We start from the raw sequence: 25808 nt of genomic DNA on the forward strand, positions 1-25808 counted from the left end.
ACTTTGCCATGCAGCTGCTGCCAGATTGAGAACAAAGCATCACTAATACTTCACCAGAAGTTAGTGCTTGCATTTCTAAGCATCGCTTACAGAGCATTTACTTGGTCCAACTCCCAAATTCATTTAGCTTGTAATAATCGCTTTAAGCAGTAATTTCCTTGAAAATGCAAGTTCCAGTACATTAAATAATGTGTTAACTATTAGGCATGAATAACATGTATATGGCCATACGTGTGTTAAATGAACATGTCAAAATCAATCCTATGTAATGTTGGCTCCTAAGTGTACTCACCTGTTAATACTTTCTGGGTTTGTATGCGTGACAATTTTTTAAACCAGACAGATCTAAAGCGCTCAGAGGTTCTACCACTGCACAAGCTAAATGAGATTCAAACTGGCAGTTCTGATACATTAATTCATGTTTAGGTATTCATCATTCATTAGTACCTGCTACAAACAAGAGGCCAGATTCAGTTCCCATTATCATAAAGCGAGAACATCAGATTTAGGAGCTTCAGTTATTCAAAAACCTAGTCCTTTCCTTCCAGAAGGCAACCTCTTTTTATTTCTGTCCAATGAACTGTCTCAGCTGAATTTTGGAGAAGAGCATACAGCCTCTTTTAATGATCTGAAAACCCATCATGTACAAGTAGTAGTTTGTTGCAACTTCTGTTAATGGATTAAAGCATTTAAAACAAATTAAATCATTAGTACACCGGTTGTTGTGATATAAACAGTTTAATGAATACATAAAGCACATATAAAGCAAAAGATTAAAACAAAATTATTGTTACAACCACCATAAACTATATAAAAATATTTTTTACAAGCACACTGCTTGCACAGCAGGTTTTACAAAACAGAGTATCACGAGCAATACCACTCCCTGAAAACTCAAACTTGGAAATAAAAATCACAGTAAGTATTAACTTAAATCAATGCGAGTCTGACTAGTATACAATGTGATTTAACTCCTTTTCAAATTCTTCAAGGTGCTGTAGTATACATTAAAGCTTCCACAGCAAATGTATATAGAGTTCAAGTGCAAGAAAAGAAAAATTATTAAATTATTCTGATTAATTTATCTCTCCCTGGCATTATTTAAAACCGTGGTTCCTATACTTTTTGCCTGTGCATATCTATTGCAACCATTTTTGTAGATCCCTGTTCCAGCAACTGCTTAACTTAGGAGTGGGTTTGGAACTGTTGTTTCAGAAATTCTGATCCCAAACCCTGATTCTGCTCAAGATGAGAAGAACTTCAGCCCAGTGCTCCTCATACCTTTTATCTGTCTATAGGATGGGGAAGCCCCATCTCTTTCCATATTCCTTGCATCCAGACACATAGATATTGGGAAAGAAATATAGGAGCAAGGCTTCATACAGGCAACAGAAGAACTTTACAACATTGCATACAAAACTGAAGCAAAATGTATAAGAAAAATTGATTTAATCTTTCACTAAGTCTGGTCTTAGCCTGTTGTTTGCTGTCACACACAATATTTTGGTTTGTTGCATCTGTGTCACAAATGTAGTTTAAAGTTTAGTACGTTAATGCATAATGTTAAACCAGGACAGAAAAGTTCTTGTTTCACAATCCAAACTTTAGTAGGAAAAAAAAATATCATAAACAAAAGAATTACAAAAGCATAAAAAGCTGCATCAAAGAAACAAAATAGCAGTCAGTACATACTGAAGTTGAATACAGGCTAGAATCTAGGAGGCACAGTAAACATTTGATCATTTTAACAAACTTGCTTAGGCGCTTTACAAATGTTTAGATAAATATTCTATAAAGATTAGGAAGGAAATAATTTATCCTTATGCTATTCTCTCTCGCATGCTTTTTAAAATGTCTGCACCACAGTTTCTTTCTGTCACCATTTTAAATTCTTCTTTAGTACAATTAAATTTGAGCTGTGCACAACAGCAGTTTTGTTTGGAATATTCTGTCTTAAATTTTTTTCTTAAAAGTACAAAGTTCAAGCTGATTTTGCTTGACTTTCGGCTATCCAAAAATATTGATGGGGATGGGATTGGGGGAACAAGGGCCACTGTGCTTACTGTCCCTTAGAGAAGGGGTATTTCTGTACATTCCAGTATTTCTATTTTTAACAACTCCCATGCACTCTTAATTTAACTTCAGAATTGCAGGGTAAGGGAGAACCTGTTCCATAGGAGTAGAGGAGGCCATGAAACAGTCCCAGCATTGTTCCTACCCCACCTTTCTGTACACAATAGTGAATATTATTCATTAACATGTTTCTTAGCCATGGTTGCAAGAAGAAAATGCCTCCACAAAGAATTTATGTGTTTTGCTTGAATGTCAGCCCTAAATCTGTACAAAGAGCAAGTGTTGTCTTTGCATTCCAGTGCTTGCTGGTGTGGGTAGTGGAGATATACACTCCCACTGGGGCATGGACTGGCTGAAAAATGAAGATTACAAGAAAGGCAGCTGCAGAATTGCTTTGAAATGCTTCAAAATAAATCAAAAACAAGTGCAAGCAAACGAACAGTGCAGCTCTAGGAACTTTTGCATTTCAAGCCTTTGAAAGTCATCCTTTAAGGTGCTTTTCTTGATCTTATTTACCAAAGACCTGTTTACTTAATGGAGTCTGGAAACTGCCAAGGGACTTCATTCTATTTGAAGTCATCCATGAACACCATCTATCAGTAGTCATACTCAACAAAATTCAGCAAATGACAACAACTATTTAGGGTTTAAGCACAAGTAAGACTATTAGCCATCTGGATTTCCCCTGTGTACACACGTATAAATAAATGACACCACAAGGCTTCCTTGATACAAGAAACCAAAAGGCATTGTTTCAAAGGCTAAATAAATAATAGTTGAAACAACTGTCTGTGCCACTTGCTCAATACTTTCTACACTGCCCTCCCATGAGAGAACTTCCTAGGAATGTTTCCTAGGACATGCATCAATATTATCATTGTGTGGAACAGCGCTAGAGATGCTTTGGCACTGAAGTCCTAATGTGATTGACTTTTGCCAAGATAATAAAACTTCTCTGGGCTTCCAGCTCAGATCTGCAAGTCAGGACTCCGTAACACTACGTGTAGTTGCTCTTAAGAAAAATAAAAAAGTACTTCTGGTAGGTAAAAAAAATATGTTAGAATTGTCCATAATTCTCTACTGTTTTGCAGACATTTAAGTGCTTCAAAATAGCACTTTACTGAACAGCAACAGAGATAAAAGGGATGATCTCCTGCCCTCTCATACATAATTATGTAGAGATCTGTAGAGAATCACAGCAATCTTGTTCATGCCAAAGGATAAAATACATAATTTGTACAACTCGCAGTCATTTTTTAGCCATTACTTCTAAAAAGTGAGTTGGCTGGTTTGATTTATTGCCAAGCAGGAACGTACATACCTCTGTGTATTCCGTATGCAGAATCTAACTTTTTGGTATTGTTTCCTTTGTGTACAAAGAACATTTCATATACTATTTTTCACTGAGTAACACAGTACATGAATAAAACAGCAAGAGTTGAGCTAGCCAACCAGGTTCCAGAAAATAACAGTGTTGGGAACAGCCTCTGCTATTTGCAGAAACTGCTTGTTGCATGTTATGAACATTACATACCTACAGAAACAACTGCCTGGGTGCTAAAACTGTCAGCAGCGTTACAGGCCCCAGTTTGTAAATGTGAACAATGAAAAGAACAAAACACACAGCTTGCTTAGTACTGGCTACCAAGTGTGAGAAGCTGCTGGTTTTATGTTTCTAGAGTATTTTTCATCCAGTGGTCTCTACATTACAACAGCTCTTCAGGGAAGGGCTATTATACATTGTGGAGCTTCCAGGTGTGAAGCACACTGACAGCCTGCAGCTGTTGTACCACCACAAATCAGTTTTACACCACAGAGTAGTACGTACTCTGTCCCAGTGTAAAATTATAAGACAGCACATATCACAGGTTAGAAATACTGCATAGACCTCAAAGGTTGTCAAAGGTTATTCATGGGCCCAGTCAGCAATTATAAGCATTGCTTTTTGCAACACACAACTTAAGCAACTACAATAAATTCAGCTACAAGAAGGTTTTACAGCCCTACAGCAGTTCCATTAAAATACTTATGTAGTGTGTGGACACACAAACACAAGATTCCACTTATCATTTATGTGGCAAAGCATACAGCAAAAATATCTTAAACTTTGCCACTTGAGTAATAGTGAACTAATATGCCAGCTGCATAATTTATCAGAGGAGGCAGGTTAATACTGGAAAAGGAAAGAATTCAATTAATAGCCTTTCATCAATACCTTGAAGAAATGGCTTGTTATAAAACTTCTAATATGAAATGCTTGGAATATATCCTAACTTCTTGCCAGAATAAAGCAGCTGGACAATTTTGTACATCTGGGATTCAGGATAATATCTGTCAAGCCATCTCCTCGTCAGTGCTGTCAACTGAGCTTAAAACATGATTTTTCACAAGCAGGCAGAGAATTTGGCCACAATTCTTTTTCTAACATCTATTTCCAAGTTTGTCTCTCAGTTAGTGCCAAGTGTCTTGCATTTAGTGCTCTCATCCAGCTCCCTTTTGCAAATATTTAATAATAACGTACAAAAGCAGAGCATACAAAAACATACAATGCACATTAAATACTCATAAAAATTCCTCTCAATAATGTTTCTATAGCCACCTGGAATTCTAATACTCCTTGTTACTATCCAGAATAGCTCCTCTTGTTTCCCAGATCCCAGATCCCAGCTTTTTGTTGTTGTTGTTTTCAGTCTAAAGCCAAGCATTACATTACAAGTACCACCTTGCTGGCTAAGTCAACTCTTGCATTAAAGCAGTTAGACCTTTCTTTGAGACCCACCCTTCCTATTTAATTGTACTGTATTTTCCTGTAGCCTTGCAGTTCTCTATTCCTCAGAGCTCACCTTGCCCGAGCCCCGCCGGGGAACATGTCTTTCACCTCCAAAGAATCTGCCCAGCGAGTCAAGTAGACCCGAGTCTCTGTGCCTTGGAGATCCATGTCTAGCATGGTCTATAGTGCTTGCAGATGCCATTTTTGATCCGTGCCGGAAAGAGGAGCGTTTTTGTGAAGCCATCAAATCCGAATTCTCTGAAGCTGCTGCACTGTCTTCTTGGATGGTCTGTAGCTCGTCTGACTCTGAGGGCCGATCTTTGAAGGTGTTGTCTTCTCTTCCTGGGGCATCTCGGGAAAAGAGGCGGATCAAGTGGGGGCGACCAGTCGTGTCAGCTGGGTTGGCCTCAGGCCAGGCATTCTTTGGGTCTGCTGTGCCTTTGGAGTCTGTCACCGCTGGGTTCTTCATGGAGGTCCCATTGTTCTGGTTCACATCTGCCTCTCCTGCAAACAACAAGGATGAGATATGAATACAGGCCTGTGAAAAACAGCCCTGGAACAATGCTGCTTTCTTTCCCTTGCCTTGAGATGCTCATTTCATACAAAACCCGTAATATGTGCAGTTGTAATGAAACTATGTTCTCTACCAGCCTTTAAGAACATTAAGCTATCTTGGAACTGAAACTGGGATGATGTTCTCACACAGATTTGCAGTAGTTCTAGGTGGGTTTTTTTGGTGTGGTGGTTTGTTTGTTTTTTTTTTTAATTTAACATATTTATAAATAGATCAGTAGATTACTTGGAGCACAACTGAAACTAACTTTCTTGCTGATGAGAGGCTTTCAGTGAACAATCAGAATTCACATACTTTCCCGTGAGGACTGCAACACTAAACTATGCCCTTTTTTTCCAAAACAGAAGGAAAAAATAAATAATTAAAGTGACGCTGCAGATCTGTGCATTCGCAAGTGCACATTCCCTCTCCACGATGTCAGAGCTTTTGGCCCCATTTGGAATCCCTCACTGTAACTTCAGTATGAATCAAACAAGCATAATGAGAGGAGGGAGCTCTTTTTCCACTCTTCAATTGTCCTCACTTCAGAAAAGGCAGACAACACTAAACTGCAATTTCTGCTTGGCCTCCCGTCACGGTTTTTCTCCATATATGATTATTCTGGCACTCGGGGTACAATGTCCTAGTGCTGAAGGCCTAGAGCAAAACTGTACAATTTGCATTTAGTGCTTGTGAGAAGTGATAAAAAACCAATTATCAGAAACTGACAAGCTTTTAGCCAAGAAAGGTGCCCCTGTGGGGAAAGTGAAATGCCCGCTGCCTTCTCCACAGCTGAGTGCTGAGGCATGCAGTAAAATATCTGAAAAGCATCAGCTGCAGCACAGTTAGCCCTTCACCTGTAGTAGCTCTTTCTATCAGTGATAAAAAGATTTACTGAGGTTTTTTTTTTAGTCTATACTATGATTCCTACTGTTCTAAGTGGAACTGCATCCACTGATGAATATGTGTTATCTCTACGGAACACCAAAAGAGTATTAGTAGGTCATTGCTTGAGAAGCAACCTTCAAGCACAGATACCTCTCACACACTCTGTGTCAGAAACATCTTTTGGAGTTAAGGACGCTCAGAATTTCAGAAATAAGCTACTGTTAGTCATGTGTTACCTCTAGAGTATGATTATTATCTTGTTACATCCTCATTTGATTTGGTCCTTGTTGCCACGGGAGGGAAAGGATCTGGTAAATACTGTTATGTTTTTGAAGTACTCTGGGCTCAAGTACTTTGCTGATTCACCAGAGCAATTTCAGTTATTGACAGTTATTTCATATGGTTTTGCCCAACCACAGGACAGCAAAGAAAACTTTTCTAAGGCTGAGAATAACTCTTAAATAATATTATGGATACCCACACAAGACAGTAATGATGGCTTTTGCAAATAAACACCTGTATGTAGGTTACAATTGGTTGTAACCAGCCTGCTAGTTTTTCATATAAAAACATAAAGTGCAGTTTTGCTGTGCAATATTTTTTTTATTTCTGTGAAAATGACCTAGAAAATGCTAAGGAACTTCAAGAAAAATTTCTTTGGTTAAAATATCTGAAAGTATCTCTCAGGAATACAATTATTTATCCAACACTAACTGTCACTGAAGACCTCATTAGTGGGGAAATATTTGCTGGCAACTTTGGGACTTGGGTTTCCCTGAAAAGATACTCTCAAACTTATTAGAAACTGTTCATATACCCAAAATATTTTCTTAATATAACAAAAGAAAAGTAACTAGCTTGGATATGTGGCACATTCTAAAACTGCAAAACATTTTAAACAGCAACTCTAAGCTTAGATTCTATACCATAATACAAATCCATTCAAGGACAGAAAAAGAAAAGCAAACAAAAGAGTTATTGTATATACCTAAATGCATTAACAAAACAGCAGAGCATCTGCATACTAATATTTTTTACAACAGTTGTTCTTTGTGTCACTGAATACGGGTATTGGTAAGCAACAAAGAAGGGTAATTGTGCCACAAAAGTAGCTTCTCCCAATGCATACTCAGTGAGCTATAAAGTATAAATCTTTATGCTTTATTTCAGTAATGAAAGCACACATTTAAGTTTTCCTCTAGATTTTCTGCATGCTTAAATCTTCTCTGATATATAGAAATATGTAAGAGATATGGTTAGTATTTTTGCTAACTAATCAAAGTCTTCCAGTGAATTTGGACAGATCACTTTAATAACGTCTTAAGGATATCCAGAATTAATGAATCATGTAAACATATGCTTATTTGTTCATTTAAAAACAAATATTGAGACTTCTATTACAACCCATTATAAATGCTGTGCATATGATACTGATAACATTTTTAGTTGTCTCTCCCTGCAAGATGTTCTTTGTTAAAATAGAGTACCCTTCCTGTACCGTATCACTTGTACATAGAAAGTTGCCCAGGGAGGAAGAGGCTTTTTTTTTGTTAATCCTTATAAAATAGGATATAGCAGAATGCATTGCCATAGGCATTAACCAGAAGGCTATCAAAGTGTTTTCTATTTACATTTAATTGAATATAGTCATGGAAAGCTGTGCAAATGACAGTGTGAGAAAAGCACATCCTCACACTGGCCCAAAAGTAGAAGGAGGGAGCCAGACTGTGAGCAGGGATGTGACACTCCAGGCACAGCCGAGGACCATTCCCGAAGGCAACACCACCTTTCCACTTCCCCTTGCTCTGTGCCACTCTGGAGCCTCTGCAGGCACAATTCTTCCTGTAAATGTTGGTCAGAGTGAACAAGGCCATTTGTTCCCTGTATACACAGTGACTTCCATAATGAGGAATACAGATGAATAAAAATTCTGAACAGTGTTAATGAAACGAAAGCGAAATTTCAAAGGTGCTTTCAATGAAACAATATTAAATCCAATGCTCCATTGTCTTTAATAGGAGTTAGGCCCCATATAAGTATTTTCAAAACTACTGTGCCTTGATGCTCAATTGGACATTAATAGTTTATTCCATTTCTTGAGAAGCAAAATAACTCTTTTATGTAAGCTTCTAATTGGCTGGGACCTCTCAGCTTCACATGGTTCAAACAACAACTACTCTCAAGACAATGGAAACCTGTTGTGTGCGAAGTACAATTTCTAACAGAGACATCTTGGATACAAATATTCTTCTCATAGGTCACGTGGTGGAGTTGCTCTATGATAGTCTCTCCTTGTGTACACCTAACTGTAGTCTTCTTCCATACAGAGGACAACCTGGAAAGGGGTTGTTAAGCTAAGAGTTTTAAAATAGATTACAAGTTTTTCATCTCCTCCCACTCCTTTCCAGTCTTGCTTTCTTGCAGATACTTGTAATTCCTCTCACATTCCTATTGCTGCTCCCTCTACAAATGTTGTAAAATAAATGAGGAAAATGAAGCTGATAGAAGCTGAAGTACATTCCCCTACTTTAACTTCTCAAGAGAAGCTTAGATCAACAGTGACAGAATATTGCAAATATTGATTGTGATAATAAATGGCAGGACCTTAAATATCTGTAAGAAATCTTAAGAATCAAGTATCATCTGCTCATTACAAATGCCAGAAAGTACCTTAATCAACTTTGTAACACCAAGTATTTAATATACTTTTATCATAACTACAGACTGCTGTGATTGATTACTAATTTCCTTTTCTTGGCCTTCTTTTCTCAGGGTATGAAGATGAAAATTATCTCACTGAACTAAAGGGACCTTTTGAATCAACCTTACCTTTTAGCTTAAGTCATATGTATTTATAAAGCACTGTTTTTCCACACATGAAATATAATGCATATTTCTCCTTTCTTCTTTTTCAGTCTTCTCTCTTCTATAAGATGACAACTGGATAGTTAAATATAATGCAATATAGTTCTCAATTCTGAGTCAACTCTATTTCAGTATGTTTGCTGAAATGATGACAATAAAATATGAAGTAAAACATCTGAAATTTTGTGCTGATTCACCTGTTTTTAGTCACTTGAACAACAAAGGGTTACATCTAGAAATTTACCAACTTTGTAATAGCTAAGATTTCGAGATCTTTAGTAAGCTGTAACACTAAGGCATATGTATTAGTAAGTTTACCTTGCATTATTTAAGAGGCTGAAACCACTATTTTGGAAGATGTGGTTTCTAGTAACATTTGTGGTACAATCAGGCATTTGAAAGAATGAAAGGCCAGAAAAAGGACATTCATCAACACTACATATATGCTGCAGCTGAGGATGTCAGGGTTCCAACTCCGTGTTGAGATAACTGTTTCCCAGTGTTCTCCCTTTCCTTTTTATGGAGTTAAGTTCTCTAGAAAAATGACCTTAAGGAATTGTTTGCAGGAAGTACAGTGTTAGGCAGCGCTGAGAGTCCTAATTCAACTCTGTCTTTGGATACTGTCATGAAGCCAAACACTTCCATTTCTTCTGCACTATCACTCTCAGCACTATCAAACTCTAATGTTCTTCAGTAGATGGAGCAGTGAAGTGTGTAAATGAGGAGTCTGAACATGCAGCAGTAATTACAGACTGTGACCTATTACAAGAGCCAAGATCAAACAAAAAGCTGACCAATTTAATGTCTTTGGAAAAAGGATCCAAACTATTTGGTGCTCAGTGGTATCAAGTGTCAAAGGCAACAGTAGCAAAGCCATTCCTCCTACAGACCAGTGCAAGTCATCCATCAGAAACAACAAGGCCAGTCATGGCTGCTCTGAGGAGCACTGCATGGTTTAGCATGCTGTGGGAACACCCACTGATCAAACTAAAGGAAGAAAGGGGATGACAGAATGGGTGCAAACCAGTAAACTGGTGCAGAGAACTTCAGCTCCTGGTTTGGACTTTTACTGCAGTGCTGTCCACAGTAGAATGGAATGCCTACAGCCAATAGGCTTCACTACAGAAGTATTTGCAGAGAGAGAGAGGAAAGAATTGTGTCTGCATTGTTAAATCTGAACTGCAAAGCTTGATTCATCCTCATTATCCTAAGACGCTGCAGACTCTCAGCAAAAATGGCTCTCAGCCTAACTTCACTAATATGGTTAGAAGGCAATATGCCATCAGGCATTTCAATTCACAGATCTAATTACTGGGTTTGTCTGATGCTTGTCAAACAGTTGGAAATCAATTTTGGAAAAATATTTCTGTTTGGAATAGATGACATGCAGCATGACTGTGAAACAAACAGCCGGTCACGGCTCTCAACACAACTACAACTGATCTGATGGTGCATTTAGCCTTTACACAAACATTTTCCTCATTTGCTAGCAGAATGAATCCAGAGAAAAAATGCCAGTGTGTCTCACAATACAGATTCACATGAGTTTAACACTCCTACTGCAGTTAGCCAAGAGACCACTTCCATTGCAGCTCGCTCTCCTCCCTCCCTCTTTGCCAAAGCTTGTCACTTTCAGGGAAAAAAATTCCACCCAAAGGCAAATTTTCTCTATAGTTTCAGCATAACTGATAGAAGAACATTTTTCTGCACAAAAAACTTAGCGTTCCCTACAGGTTACTCAAGCTGTAGCCCAAACCTCCACAAAAAATTAGAAGCCACCTGTTAAGCATAACATACGCTCCTTTGACTTTCCTCATCGACTGCTTCCATTAGACATTATAGAGCATATAAGGCTCCTACCAGACTGGAACAAAAGGTGTGAGAGTGTTTCCATTCCATTGATGAGCTGAGTACACTTCTACACTGATCTGATGAGGCAGTGAATAAGGGGTCTGTTGTGGCACAATTTCCCTTACAATAAACCTTAGTACTGAAAATATGGGAAAAACTGCAAAAAACCACCTGGTCCAGTATTTACTAGTATTGAGTTAAATTGAATAAAAGACCAAGTTTAGTTCTATACTACATCTTGGGTCAATAAGGCTTATTGGCTGAGCCTGCTAAAAAGGATTGCACTGCTGTTAATAAAGGCACAACATATTTTTAGAGCTGACATTTGCTGTGGCCAGGTGAACTTCAACTTAAAATTTTACAAGAAGAATCTGACAAATGCTGCTTTTTCTGAATCCCTGATGCCTCGTGGAATACCAGTTTCTTAGCTGTTCTCTGCAGAAAGTATTATGCCTCCTGAGAGTTGAAAACCAACAGGTCAAATAGGATCCATTAATTGTTAGACCTTTGTTAACACCCAAGGCTTGGCACAGTTTCTTTCAGACTCATGAAAGATCTCATTCCTTCAAGCCCTCCCTGGTCCTCTCCCACTGGAGAAAAGCTGCTGAGGTAGCAGAGCTCAGCCTTACAAAAGAGCTGACATGAAAACACAAAAAGGTTTGATGGAGAGAAGGGAAATGTCAGTTCACATCTTGCTATGGAATCAACTGTCTTTGCAGGTGTAGCAAGAGAAAGGAATGACACTTTATTTATATTATTTATGCTCAAATTTTTAGGAAAATAAATACTGCATTCACTTGGGTAAAATAGGAATTTGTAGTTTTTAGCAGAAAATTATGCTGCAGGAAAAAGTATGAAAATTGCATATGAGAATATAAATTCTTTCAGACACTAATTATTACAGTATGAAAAAATAAGTGTGATTCCTCTCACTTTATTTCTGATACTAACCTAAAATGTACTCCAGATCTGCTGGGTAAAAAGCCAAACCCTCAAACATTTGACATGCTGTGGCATCGATTCACAAGTGGCTATTTTGCTAGGTAAGAGATACAATAAAATCTCTCCTGAAATGACTAGCAACCTTCTTTCCAAAAGGCCAGTCAATGAAAAACTTGCTGGCTGCCAAAGGTGTTTCTAACAGTAGTGCTGTTCTTTTGACACTGGGATAAATAAAACTCCCGAGCTGGCTTGACAGTTTCTTCTCAGTTCCCTCAGCATACCACAGAGCAGGCCTTGTCATCATTCTGAGATGTACCATTTTCAGCACTTCCCTCAGCTACATGAAAGGTATTTCTGAGAGCTCAGGAAGTGGAGATGGAAAGATACAGCTGTGCAGTAGTTTATCTTGAAGGTTGTCTATATAGGAGAAGTTATCTGCCAGAAGCATCCTTTACTACATACAGCACTGTTGATCTGCATAAGGACAATCAAATCATCGACCTCTTGGTAAGGGTCAAGAACGGACTTTTAGATTTTAAGTACTGGGTCTAGTGTATGCATTGTTCGTACAAGCAGTACAAGTCTGCATGGGTCCCACCTAGTTAAATACACTTCTTTCAGTATGGCAGCAACTGTTTAAAGGTCATATTTGTACTGAGGTAAATTGTAAAATTATATGCAACACAACCAGTAAATTATGTCCTTTAACAGCAATTATCATCTGCTTTCCTGAGTTTGCATCTTTCATTTAAGGGACCCAATGCCTAAAAGATAGATGCTGATGACAACACAGAACTCAATACACTTTTATTTCATCTATAAAAGTACTGCTGGAATATGAAGTGATAAATAATAGGTAGTATTAATTTTGCAAGTTAATTAGGTTGATCAACAGCCTGATTTTTTTTATTTCCCCTAAATTCTGTTGGACTTCATCATCCCAGACAAAGTGTTTAATATGCAACTGTGAACCATTGCTTGTTTACAGGAGTACCAGTTTCATGATAAATGCATCCCTTAAGCATCACTCCACAGTACAGCTAACAGTTTTTGGAAAAAGGATCCCTATAACAGGTAGTACAGATGCTGGGGGGGATTGTTGTTGTCATATCTTTAGCCTCAAGCTGTGCCAGGGAGGTTCAGGTTGGACATCAGGAAGAATTTCTTCACTGAAAAGGTGGTTAAGCACTGGACTGTACTGCCCAGGCAAGGAAGTGGTGGAGTCACTATTCCTGAAAGTGTTCCAGGAATGACTGGACATGGCACTTAGTGCTATGGTTTAGTTGACATGGTGGTGTTCGGTCAAAGGTGGGACTTGATGATCTTTGAGGTCTTTTCCAACCTTAATGATTCTATAATTCTATGAAAGAGAAATGGTTCTGGAATGTTATTAGCCTCATGGGTGTGTGAAGGTGTTGTATGCTTGTGAGAACAAGTAAAAAAACCTACAACTAAAAGAGGCATTCAAAAAAGTTAAAAACATCCCCTGCAAGAGAACAATTTTTGACCTTGAGATTGTAATAAAAACCAATCCACTTGATTGAACAAACTGCCTTCTGCACTCTGCATGCTTTCATAGAGTTGGTCACTTGGTTATCCATGCCACTGATTTACAATTAAGAGCTGAAACAAAGCCCACAGTGGCATGGCCTACCATTGCAGAGGAATGCAGCAGTGTAGGCCTGGCTCACACCCTCTCTTTCTTGTTTTCCAGAACTACTGGCATTGCCTCCCTTTGCTGAGGGTTACAAAGGAGAGTACAGAAAACAAAAGAGCCTGTGGTTGAAACCAGTGGGACTTGCTATGGCAGAAATTTGGAATCTATGAGAAACATGTGGCAATTCTCCATACAGCCCGCAGAAACTTTTTTAAAAACTTAAACAAAGAATTGTATCCACCCACCAGTTTCAAAGAAAAATTGTTCCTTTGTGTTACTAGAACATACAGGTTTGTTTTAATCTTGAGTATCTCACAAAGGATCCTCCCACAGCAAAGTGAGCTGGAGCATCATTTCTAATAAACAATTTCATGTGCTTAAGAGGAAATATTAAATTACCTGTTCGACCTATCAGCATTTGTGTTCTTTAAAAACTGTGCAACTGACTAGTACTAAACACAGATTGTTTGATTATTCAGCTTTTCTGCTTCAACTGCATGGAGCCTGAATAATCAGTAGGTTGCAAACCTGTACATCCCCCACCCCCTCCCAAAGTAATAGCACAACAAAATGACTAGTGCTTTCATAAGATCTCACAACTTCTACTATCATTTGTATTTTCAACATCAGTTTTGTTTTACTGAAAAATAACCTATTCCCATTGCTGCAACCGAGTACCCAATATTACAGTTAAATTTCTTTCATAACACCATAAAGAAACAGGGCCTTAAAATCAGCAAAAAAAGAGATATTGGTGAAATGAGTGAGGTGAGGGCAGATACTGAACCAGCTGGTTCAAAGAAGTTGCTCACAGAACAATAAGCAGCAAAAAAAAACCCAAAAAAACCCCCCAAAACCAACCAAACCAGCTATAGAATATTTTCTGTTAAAACCCATCATGTAGCACGTCCAAAAGAGGACTTGACAACAGTGCTGTATTTTTCTTGACCAGGAGTTAAATGTCTGAGTGGTATTATATTATTTAGAAAGTATAAACTGCAGAATAAAATACAATTGAAATAAGTTAACCAAATATGCTACCTTTGAAAGACATAATTAGTTTGTGACCACAGGGAAACTACTTAGAGCAAGGCAATAAACCGCAATTTTTATGAACTGCATATTTTAGTCCTACAGAATCAGAGTGTACATGTATGTTAAGTTTTCCTGAGACCAACTAACTAAACTAAGCCCCAAAAAACACTTCACAGTAGAGCTCAAAGTACTGTACAGGAGTTTTTCATATGTTAAAAGAAATAAGAGAATATGAATACTTTTAGCTCCCACCAAATAATGCATTCATTTGTTGTTTTGAGGACATAATTTCAAAGTTTGTTTTCCAAGACAGCTTTGTATAGAACAGGCAGAGGTAAAAAGCAAATTAGAGGAATGTGGCAGTCCTAGAGAGACGAGTGTACAATGCAAGCTGGGTATTTGGCAGCTGTGAATCACCTGCAGGATGATGTAATCAACAAGCTTGACATTTTTGCACATGCTTCAGGTGTACACTGCATCCCTGGATTTCTCTATTTTGCCCTGTTAATGTATTCTGAACTGAAGCTTTTAAAAGCCCAGGTGATCTCAGGGAATCACAGTTACAGAATTTGCAGAGAGGGGAATTACTTTGGTAGTTTTTAGAGAATTTTTTTTCCCAGAAAATTCTAAGATACACTACAGTCCTATAAAGTGCACATTTTGAGTATGATGTACATATTTGCTAACATTTCGAAAAATATCAGAAACACCCAAGCACAAATAAGTCTGTAGACCATTTATCATTGTGTCGAATTGTTGCACATGTAAAACAAAATTGGAGATCTGTCTCTACAGAAGCCAACGAAAAATACTCAAGAAATACACAAAAAAATTAAAAAAAAAAAAAAGAAGGTGGAGTTAGGATGTTCAAGGCTGCCTAAACTGCAGCTCTCTACAATCCGAACAAGTCCACAACAGTTAGACACTGTACCAGCCTGACATTTTCTTTCAGTTGCACAGAATTTGTTCACACAGCTTATCACATCTCAGAAACTGGTGAAATATTCTAAGATAATGTAAGCACCTCTGTGCCCTGTGGGAGGCAAAAGCCCAGGTGGTGATCCACACCTCCCACCCACTCTGTCCACAATGCCAGTGGTAAGAGCAGCTCCCTGCCTTGAGGATGCAGAGGCCCATGTTGTGACCCACATATCCAGCTGTGTCCAAGAGGTAGAAGATGTGAACACCTCTGGGTCCTGCCGAAATGCAACGACCATGTTGTGACTCACACCTCCAGTTCAACCCAAGACATTATACCAGTGGAAGAAGCTCACATCTCAGTGGGGACAAGAGTCACACCACCAGCTGCATCCATGAGGTGGAAGACATGAGCACCTCTGTGCCCTTCACGGACACAGAGGACCCAGTTATGAGCTTCAACTCCAGTTCAAGATGTTCATATCAAGAGAAGATCTCTGTCTCATATGGATACTGCATAGCAGTCATCTGCAGCTCCAGCTCTGCCTTTGGTATGACTGGTGAGAAAGTAATTCTGCCTAAAAGATCAGCAGCTGTTAATTTTAAAAACCCAGTATATGCTTCACAAATATGCCACCCCAGGGATGTTCTGCACTCCATTTAGTTTTTGTCTACCTGGCAAGGCTTACTCAAAACAGATTTTAAAATGTATTCATGTAATAACACAGGATTTTAGAAAGTGACAGTTGAGATGATAATTCTGGACTCTGCAAATGAAGCTAGAAGCCAGGTTACTCAAAGGAAAAATTCCACATACCATATCCAACGCCAGTAGAGAAACCACACCTGAGCACATCTATGGCAAGGATGCTGCTGGAGCACAGACCCGAGGCTGTTTGGCCAGTCTCGTGTTTTAAAGTCTCTCTGCAGGCCCTGCCATAAGGAGAACAGCACCAGAGGACCTTGCATTCTGTTCACTACTGTGAAGGAAGGGAATGGGATTTTTGCCACCATGGCCTGTCTTGCTTGTCAAAACAGCTTTGTCTGGAAGCTGTATAATGGAGAATGTCAGCACTGATCTAGGAGCAGAGCCATGGAATTGCTGTGGCAGAACAAGCTGCGGGTATAAAAATATTGTAACACATGCAATAAACTGTGTATTTTGTTAAGCTATTAGCAAGAATTTCTTCAAGGCCTTTATAATCTATGTACAATTAAAACCCTAAGAATTTTAGATCATACAACAATGATAAACTGTTCAGAGCAGTGTGCACTTACTGAACTGGCACAGGGTCTTACAACAGAGAGATTATTTCACAGAAATATTGGCAGAGAGCTAAGAATAAGATGTTTGGTGAAAAGATACCACAAAAAAAAAAGAGAGAGATGAGTGTTTCTTTTGATTATGAAAAGGTTAATGAAAAATGTGAACTCAAGACATTTAGAGCTTGATACAAACCACCTTGTCTGTTTATCCTGCAAGCAATGGCCTACATTTAGCAGGGAATAAAGAAACATTACATGCAATCACAAGACTGTTCACTCCACAGTATCCACAGCCTTAAATGTAAGACTTCCAATTCTGAAAGAAAGGACTGTATTTGCACCCGTCACACCATCCTGCTGTTCTCTCATGTCAAGCACCATCTCCCCCTCTGGCCCCCAGCAGTTTCCAGTCATTCCTCCCACCTTCTCTTCACAGGGTTCCTGGACCAAAGCTGCTGTCCAAACCATTCTGCCGTGCTGCCTATTTGACTCCCACAGGCTCCACCTCCACAGACATCGTGATCCCTCACCATACTGCTGTAGGCTTTAACAGACTTCGTCTTGGATAAGATTCCAAATTATCTCTGCACACCAATTCACTTCTGAAATCTCTCTTCACCATAAAGCCTACCAGGCAGAGCTGTCAGAAGCTACTACAACCTGACAACAAATATTCACTTCTAAATCAACTGGGAGAGTCACAAGTTTAAAGTGCTACCTCTCCTAACCTACCCTGTCAAATGCTTAAAACCCATGTACATCTTATGATACTGGGAGTTAACAAAAAACGTCTACTTTCAAAGGGTTCCCACTTGGAAAATAAATACTGCATGGCCTATTGCCCTTTCTCAAACCCTTCTGCTGCTCTGGATTGCTGACATTTGTATTCATTAGCTAAGAGCTTTCAAAGTCATTTCACAGCACATTTCACAAACGTCTTTCCAGCAGTACCCCATCAACCTTCTACACCTCCACTAACAGAGCACTGCTGGATCAGCATCTACCCAGAGTTCTCTTAATCCAGTCTTAAGTGTTGCTTGGTTGGTGCCACAGAGTGATCCAGTTTGAGAAGTTTGTTTTTGCTGCACTGAAAGAAGAAATACTTAACTTCCCACCATACCCAGTGAAATTTAAATGGCTGTGCTAACAAAAAGATCATACAGTGCTGCCTCCTCCACATCCGAGTTACAAACAGGATCCTCCCCATGTCATTTTACAAGTTTGTCTATACAGGTAGTGCATGAAAGGAAAACAAAACATTTCTATATTGGCTGAAGTAGGGGACAAAATTCCAAGATTTCCAAAGTAGTCTGGGCTACTGATACGATCTGTGCAGCATGAAATTCACATTTCAAAAAGATGTATTTCTATGGTGTTTGATAGACTAAGAGAAAATTCGCTCTTCTCACACATCAATTTGAAGTCGTCTAGTATTTCAGTGGGATTTTACCTGACATACAGTATGCTCGTAGTCAGAAAAAAAATCCAGGAAATTATTGGGGATCCCAAAGCTGCTGACATAAATCTAGACATACAACGAAAGTCCATTTCTGCCTCTGGGCTTAGCATCTGTCAGAATAGCCTTTTAGATTTCTGCTTTAATATTCTAGTATCTAACCTCAGCTATTCTATATCTTTAGAAACTCCATTCAACTCTCCATCATAACAAACCATGTCATACACTTCTAAATATATTAATAAATCTGTCCTCATCTATACTAGGCCACATCAGACATATTTTCCATACACTAAAAAATCATTGATATCAGATTATAAATAATAAAGAGGTTTTTCACAATTTAAAAAAAAAAATCAACACTTTTTTCCCCCTGTGCTGAACACTTGTGAGCTGTACCATAGTTCTAAATGTGACTCAATGCTATATGAAGAACAATGGTGACAAACTGTATAAAACCGCGGCAGTGATCGATGGTACTTTACACAATATCTGCTTTTCAGTAGCAGCATTCTAAGAGTGAAAAACTGCTTGCACAGTACCAAGCCTTGTACCAGTTCGTGGGAGTTACTGCTATTAAAAAAAGAAAGAAAGAAAGAAAGAAAAAGAACTCACAAACTTTATTTTGCTATTTGAGTATGTACAAAGTCACTTTTTATGTGATGAAGAAAACACAGTAAAAAGAGCTATTAGTTCTGAAGACTAAAATGGTAGTGCAATGAAGCTACACAATATTTTAACAAGCAAGAAATGCTACAAACATGTTTTTCCAAGTGTACTTTGGGTATGTTTCTTTCAATCCACCAAGCAAGCATGAGAATGAGTAAAACCACACTTCTGGAATAATTTACAAAGAGCCTGAGAGAAATTCAATAGGTTACACCAGAAGGACTATCATGGGGCAGCACTTGTATACAGAAAATGCACATGCCATACAGTCCTGGTTGCCCTAACTGAGGATGAAATCCCAGGAAGGCAGGTGATACCATGTCTGCTTTTTGCAAGCAGAGATTGCTCCACTGGCACCTTAGGCCAGCAGAAGTCATATTGCAGCCCCCAGCAGCATGCTCATCCCAGCCAGCAAACTTAACTAATGCCTGGAGTGGGCTTGGTGTTGCACTAACCTGGGACTGTCAGGCTCCAGCTGGCAGTTCCTCCTGTGTCTGCTGACAGAAGGCCAAACAATTAGTAGATCTGTGCCTATGTGTGCAGAAGCACCATGCTCAAGTCACCATGAGTTTCTGAAATAAACCGACAACTCTGCCTTGGTTTTCCCAGCAGGAAGTCTTCATTTTTCTGTCTCCTAGGTTGCTGTGCAGACAACTTACAGAAGGTAAAAGTGCTCCATAGACAGAACTGTGTTAATTTTATCTCTGAATTAACACAGCTGTGTTAACTTTATCTCTGAAAATAAAAGGTCATTTATTTCCCAGGTAAAAGCTTTAAGAGCATTTCTGTAGCCACTAATTGTTTTTGTTTGGCAAAATATGAAGTCTTTCATATTCACAGTCTGTGGTATCCCAGAAAGTTATTTAGCATCCCTTTGAAATAAGTAAATAATGCAATCAGTTTACAAAGCCCTTGCAACTTGGTTCAGTTCTCAGCTTAGGATGTAGTCCGTCATAGTGGACACATAGTGGACTATAGTGATAGACTCTGCTTATCCTGAGAAAACAGGATAACTAGTACAGTCTGCCAAAGAGATACCACAGAGTGCAGAAGTCCAATGTGGTGGAGAAAGTAGCAGGAAAATTGCCTGTGTACCTCCAGGTTCATGTCCGTGTCCTATAAGGCTAAAAATTATTAAATAAATAAATAATTAAACAAAAATAATTAAACCAAAACCAAGCAAAAACCCCTAATTCCATCTGTAGGCCTGTGAGGAGCAGTTTGAAAAACCTTGGCTCACAGTTACCTTTCCAGGGTCCGGAGTGCACCAGCAGGCTCTGCAGCCTCTTCCCACCCACTCATCTGGGAGTTACCTGCCCACGCTCAAGGTAGCTCTGCTACAGGGTAGTTCCAACCCAGGTTCAGACAGCCAGGAAACAGCACATTTAAGTCAAAGACATGTGAGAAGCCTCCCACGTGGCTGGCCAAGAGAAGTGTTTCAGCTCCAGCTCTTGGCCAGGCCTGACCTGCCTGCCACTGCCCGTGCCCAGCCTTGTGTATTGCCCTGCTGGGACCTGCCAGTACTCTGACAGCCATCGCTGCTCCTGCTCCCCTTGTCAGGTACCCGAGGTGCCTGCCCCTGCCTGCCTTGATGTCCCAGCTCACCCCCATGCTGGGCCACTCCTACTGCTTCCCAACAACCTGAAAGCATCAAACTGTCAAAAGCAAATGCATTTAATTTTGAGCTTCATTTTTTATCTTTGGCCTTCAAAAAAACACTGAAAGAAAACTAATCTGTGCTCAATCTGATGAGAGCAAGAAAAACAGAGGGTTCCACCTCCCCAGTACACACTGAATTATCCTGATTACCTAAAGAAAATGACACTCTTAGAGGAGGGGTTGAACCTCGAAGGGTGTTTTCCAGAAGCAAAATACCCCACTGTGGATATTACTCTCTGAGAAACAGAAGTGAAAAAAAAATTAAATACACACTGATTAACAAAGAAAGATACATTTCATAAAGATAAGAAAATAAGTAGTTCATAATTAGGACAAAAAACTTGCACTTGGAAAATTCTCCAGCTCTTACTGTTTGCCTTTCAGAAAGTATCATAAAGAGCCATTTACTGAAACAAATCCCCTTCTCCCTACCCACATCTCCCCCTGACAATTCTTTCTGTGACATTAAATAAGACAGGTCTATCATTCACGCTATTTCTGAATTCCCAATTTTCTATTCTGACAAGGAAAATATTTTTCATATACCCATATTCTTTGCAGGTAGCTGACACAATTTAGTTGAAATCAGCAATTGTCAAATTATCCTACATTTCTACTGATAGTGCAAGCAAGTTGCAATCCCTATTAAAAATGAGAAAAATAATAATGTGATTTGAAGCTATATCATGATGTTATCTGAACATATATTCTTTTTCATACACATGTAATTTATCATTTGAAACAGTTTGACTAGATGACTGCAAGTTGAAGTCATGCTGCTTACATCTTTTTGTCATTGCCAAGTCCGTTACACATAATAAATGCTTTCAAGTTGTGCAGTGTCTGGAAGTTGTATGGGGCTAGCCTAAATGATAACTATCATCATCATCACCACCACTAACCAGCAGAAAAATTGCATAATCTTCAGCCATTCTTCTGCTTGCACCACAGTAGAGACCTGTTAATTTTTTGTAAGATTATCTTGAGTGGTATTTAAGTCACTGGGGAGCCACTTGCACTCATGTGAGTGGCAGAATGCCCCGCCCAGTTCCCAGGAACTTTAACATAATTGGGTAGATGTATAACCTTGTTTGTCCCAGATTATTGCATATAACTGCTAATGCCAACTCTGTTGAGCCATTCTGTGAAAAAAATGTGCATCTGTATAGCTCTAAGTCAGCAGATTCACAGACAACTGAGACCTATTTGATGTTACTAAGTTTTGAAAGCAGAATCCTTTTGTCAGCACTATCCTGCATATACATTTACACAAATCTGATTTGATTAGTAAATCCCAGTTTACATGATGACTGAATAAAGGCAATCCCCTTAATAAGCATAACCCCCTAAAAATGGATAAATGTTAGCAAAAAGTAATGGTGGATGTACTCCAACGGAGAGGCACCATGTCTCTGGGGAATGCAACAGCTTAACTTTTGACACTGAAGTTTCTCATAGTGGTCATACACAGTTTCTTTAGGAACATCTACACAAATATGAGCATTATTAACTCAGGAGTACCAGCAGCATTAAACCCGCAGAAGGGTTAGCTAACCAGATCAACTATGCCTAAAATGGTAGCCAGAAAAGGAATTAAAATGAAAAAAGAAATACATTTACAAGGGTCAGTGATTCTATAAAAGAAATTTTTTCAAAGAGACTGTCTTTTCATGCTTTGTAACACAAATAGAGCAAAAGGCTCTGAATCTGGAAAACATAACATTCAATGAATCCCCTTGCACTTCAATGCTGACTGGAGAGATATCAGTGATACCAGAGAAGTAATTTCTTTTCCTCCTCTACAAAAAGATTGTTTGCCCTATACAAACTCTAAAACGTCTTTAAAAACTGCCTGAATGGAACTTTTTTACCTCTGACTAAGCACACATATCAGGGACTATGTGCTTCATCTCCCTTGCAGGAATTACACAGTATCATGATTCAGAACTAAGGTGATCAATGGGAAACATCCATCCTATTGTCATTCCTTAGTCTTTCCTGTATCTATTTTACACAAACTGAAAACTGATCAAGGCCAGTAATCGCTGAAAATCTCTGAAGAATAAAGAGGCAGCCTTAGCCTTACTCCCAATGGCCTGAAAAACAGTCTGTTCTTCATGTTTGTTCATAATGGATGCATTCCAGTTGCATAGCTGTGTCCATGCTCTGTGTCAGGATGTGAGTTCTGACATCCTCTGTCACCCAACCTGCACATGAAGGTTTCTTTGACCTGGGAACATGGATGCAGAGGTGTGGAAGGGGAAAGTAAAGGGACTACATGCCCATGTATACAGGAGGAAGTCAGGATCTAGCCCCAAGAGGGAGATGGAAAATGTTGCTGGGGTCCTGCAATTTAGAGGGCTCATTTGTATCTTGTTATTCCTCAGCTTTAAAAGAAGGGAGAAACGCTTCTTTGCTTTTCATGATGTACATATAAAAATAAATCACGCATTGAGAAAAAAATTCAAAGTACAGAAATAAATCTTTAGATTTCAGCATCAGTTATGTGCTTGATCAGCCAACTTTTCAATCCTGCTTAGGATGCAAACACTCGGGCACTGTATCTGTACAAAACACACCAACAAGCCAACTACTAACAGCTTTCAACCCAAGATCATGGTCAGTGTGACACACATGCCATGAACTTCAGATCAAGACGCAAGTGCAGAAGAAGGGATCATCCAGTTCCCCTACCAGTAGAAATGTACTTTCCACATCTGTACAATTATTTTGCTTCTCTTCTCTTCCTGCCCCATGCAGACATAACAAATAAAATCAACTGCTATGTCTCTTCTTTCAGTATACAATGGAATGTGTTCACCCAGAACGAATTAAAAATGAGTGGTCTCCAAAAGTGAAATTAAGTATTTTTATTGTGTCGTTACTCTCTCCCTCTTTGGAGAGAGCTTTAGCATGACTCCTTATCAAATGCTTTTTAAGGCAAATATTAACAGTTATCAGCAAGCCAACTTTCAGCCTTGTCACTGGTATGGCCAGGTTGTTTTGGCAGTAAAGTCTAATGGAAATTAAAAGCAAACAAGCCAAATGTGTAACAACTCTACCCTGGAAATAGCCTTTGTTTGAAATGGGTTATATGGAGGAGCTGGCAATAAAGCAGTGGCTGTCAAGTTCTGCTTTTGGACTATTTTTGCTAACTTAACAAAACATTCCAAACAGATTACTACATACTCAAAAAAATTTAAAAGGTAAAAGCAAAAATTAAATTAGTGCTTAGCCAAGTAAAACTGGATGTTACAGACAGCTGCTGTTTAAGAATGTATGTCCACTGAGCCATCTTGCTTGGCTGTCCCCAGTATGTTCTTACAAAACACACACAGCCAGGGGCGCTACTACCAGCCAAACTGGAAAAGTTTAGTGGTGTTAGTATTTCACCTGCCAGGTTAAAGCTCATATGCAGTCTGGCATCAGGTATTTTGACCTTCAACTCTTCTGAAAAAAAACCCTGTACAAACTCCGAAATGCCTACAGTTATTGTACATCTCTGATTTCCCAGAACGTGGTACTGACGGTGTTCATTACTGATGCTTGCATGGACCAGATTTTTCTAGTCCTTCTCTTCCATTTACATTTTTTCCTTAAATACTGAGTTGTGAATGTGAAATTTTTTTAGGATATTCTGCAGAGAATATCTGTGCTTAGTGTTCTTTATTACTTACACACACACATTATTATCTTTCTGATAATTTTTTCAGAGTATGTAAAATTCTCTTTGGGTATTTCAGAAAATCCACTCACAACATGGAAATTGCCTGCTTATCAATTTTACATCTGCTTTTTAATTTCTACTAGTTTCATACTCTAACAGAGAGGGTAACATGCTGTCAATTTATGCACATTCATCTGGTTTTTGGGTTGGTTTGGGTTTTTTGTTTGTTTGTTTGTGGTTTTTAATCTGAAGCAAGATACTAATCCACAGGACTCAAAATAATTAAGAGAAAGGATAAAAGGTCAGCAATAGATTCAGACAAACTACTTTTCTCCATACTAAAAAAAAAAATCTCAGAGAGGGACCCTAAGAAAACTGGTTGTACTAAATACCCTCTGCCACATAAAATAAAACCAGAGCAGCTTTCCCACCTCCCCATTCTTCCTTGAGACCATAGTTAATGCAGCACTTTGTTGCTACCTAAGTAACCACTTCCTTTTGGACTTATTATCATACGTTTTCTGCTGCATCAGGAGAAAATAAGACTGCGAAGGAATAAATGTGTGTGGCTTTTACTCAGGAATATCAAATCAAGTATCAGATTTATATCCCATTTCCAGCCTCTGGCACACCAACAATGCAAAATCTAACAAATTGGGTGTTTCCTGATTATAAGCAGCTCAAAGCCAATCACCACAGGCTATTCTACTGGGATGATCTGAAAGAAGGGGTATATTACCAGGCTGTTCTACAGCATCAATGGTATCATCTGTGTGAATGGTCTCTGTTAAAATGCCTTTGTTAGTAATCTACCTTAAAGCAAAGCAGAGTTTTACTTCAAAACTTTAAAGTTGTTCAAAATAATCCAGTCCAAATAGAACATGGCAAGATCTTGAAAGATAGTGCCTCAACTGAGAACACAGAGGACAAAGGTGACTATAATTATTTGCAAGGCAGTGAAAAGGGAAAAACCAAGTGTTAAAATACCTTAAGCTCAAAGTCACTTCTACTTACTTGATAGCATGTGCTTCTAACATAAAAATAGGAAATTCACAGCAATTGCTTTTATATGAAGAAAAATATTAACCTTTATGCAGCTGAACAAAGTTTCGTTAAATCAACTGGTTCATTAGAGCACAGACTGCAAATGTTATTCTACACAGAGCTCAACTTCAGACTGAGGACACTGCAAGCTCCTGGCAGCCTGATTTGGTTGGCTTCAAGGGACTCTGAAGCAGAGCAGGACATAATACAGATTACATGCATGTAACAGCTGATATTGGATTTTTCTGAAATGGAGTAAAAGGATTGTTGACAAACAAGATGCTTTAAAACTACTATCAGAGCAAAAAGCTCTCTTGAACTAGCAGCATCAGAAGGAAGAGCTAGTGAGGACAGATGTTAGAGAAAATAATAGGTCATATCTGAAATCTAGGGCTAAGATTGAAATTTATACCCTTTCTTAAAAAGTACAGACAAACTTCAAGTATAGATAAATAGTACAAATAAAAAAGTAAAAATATGTTTCTTGGTCTGAAG

At 38.7% G+C, this 25808-nt stretch overlaps 1 protein-coding gene across 2 annotated transcripts in view; it reads right to left on the reverse strand.

The window, feature by feature from the left end:
• The window catches only part of LOC114000755 (myelin basic protein), a 114600-nt gene that overhangs the window by 13585 nt on the left and 75207 nt on the right, over positions 1-25808 (reverse strand). For both annotated transcript variants that reach the window (XM_027745303.2, XM_039381443.1), the window contains one exon: positions 4917-5347. In XM_027745303.2, coding sequence (XP_027601104.1) covers positions 4917-5347 — 431 coding nt within the window. The remainder of the gene's footprint in view (positions 1-4916; positions 5348-25808) is intronic.

Source organism: Pipra filicauda, unplaced genomic scaffold (genome assembly GCF_003945595.2).
Source record: "Pipra filicauda isolate LSUMZ 115617 unplaced genomic scaffold, ASM394559v2 scaffold224_size1409572_pilon, whole genome shotgun sequence".
Taxonomy (NCBI): domain Eukaryota; kingdom Metazoa; phylum Chordata; class Aves; order Passeriformes; family Pipridae; genus Pipra; species Pipra filicauda.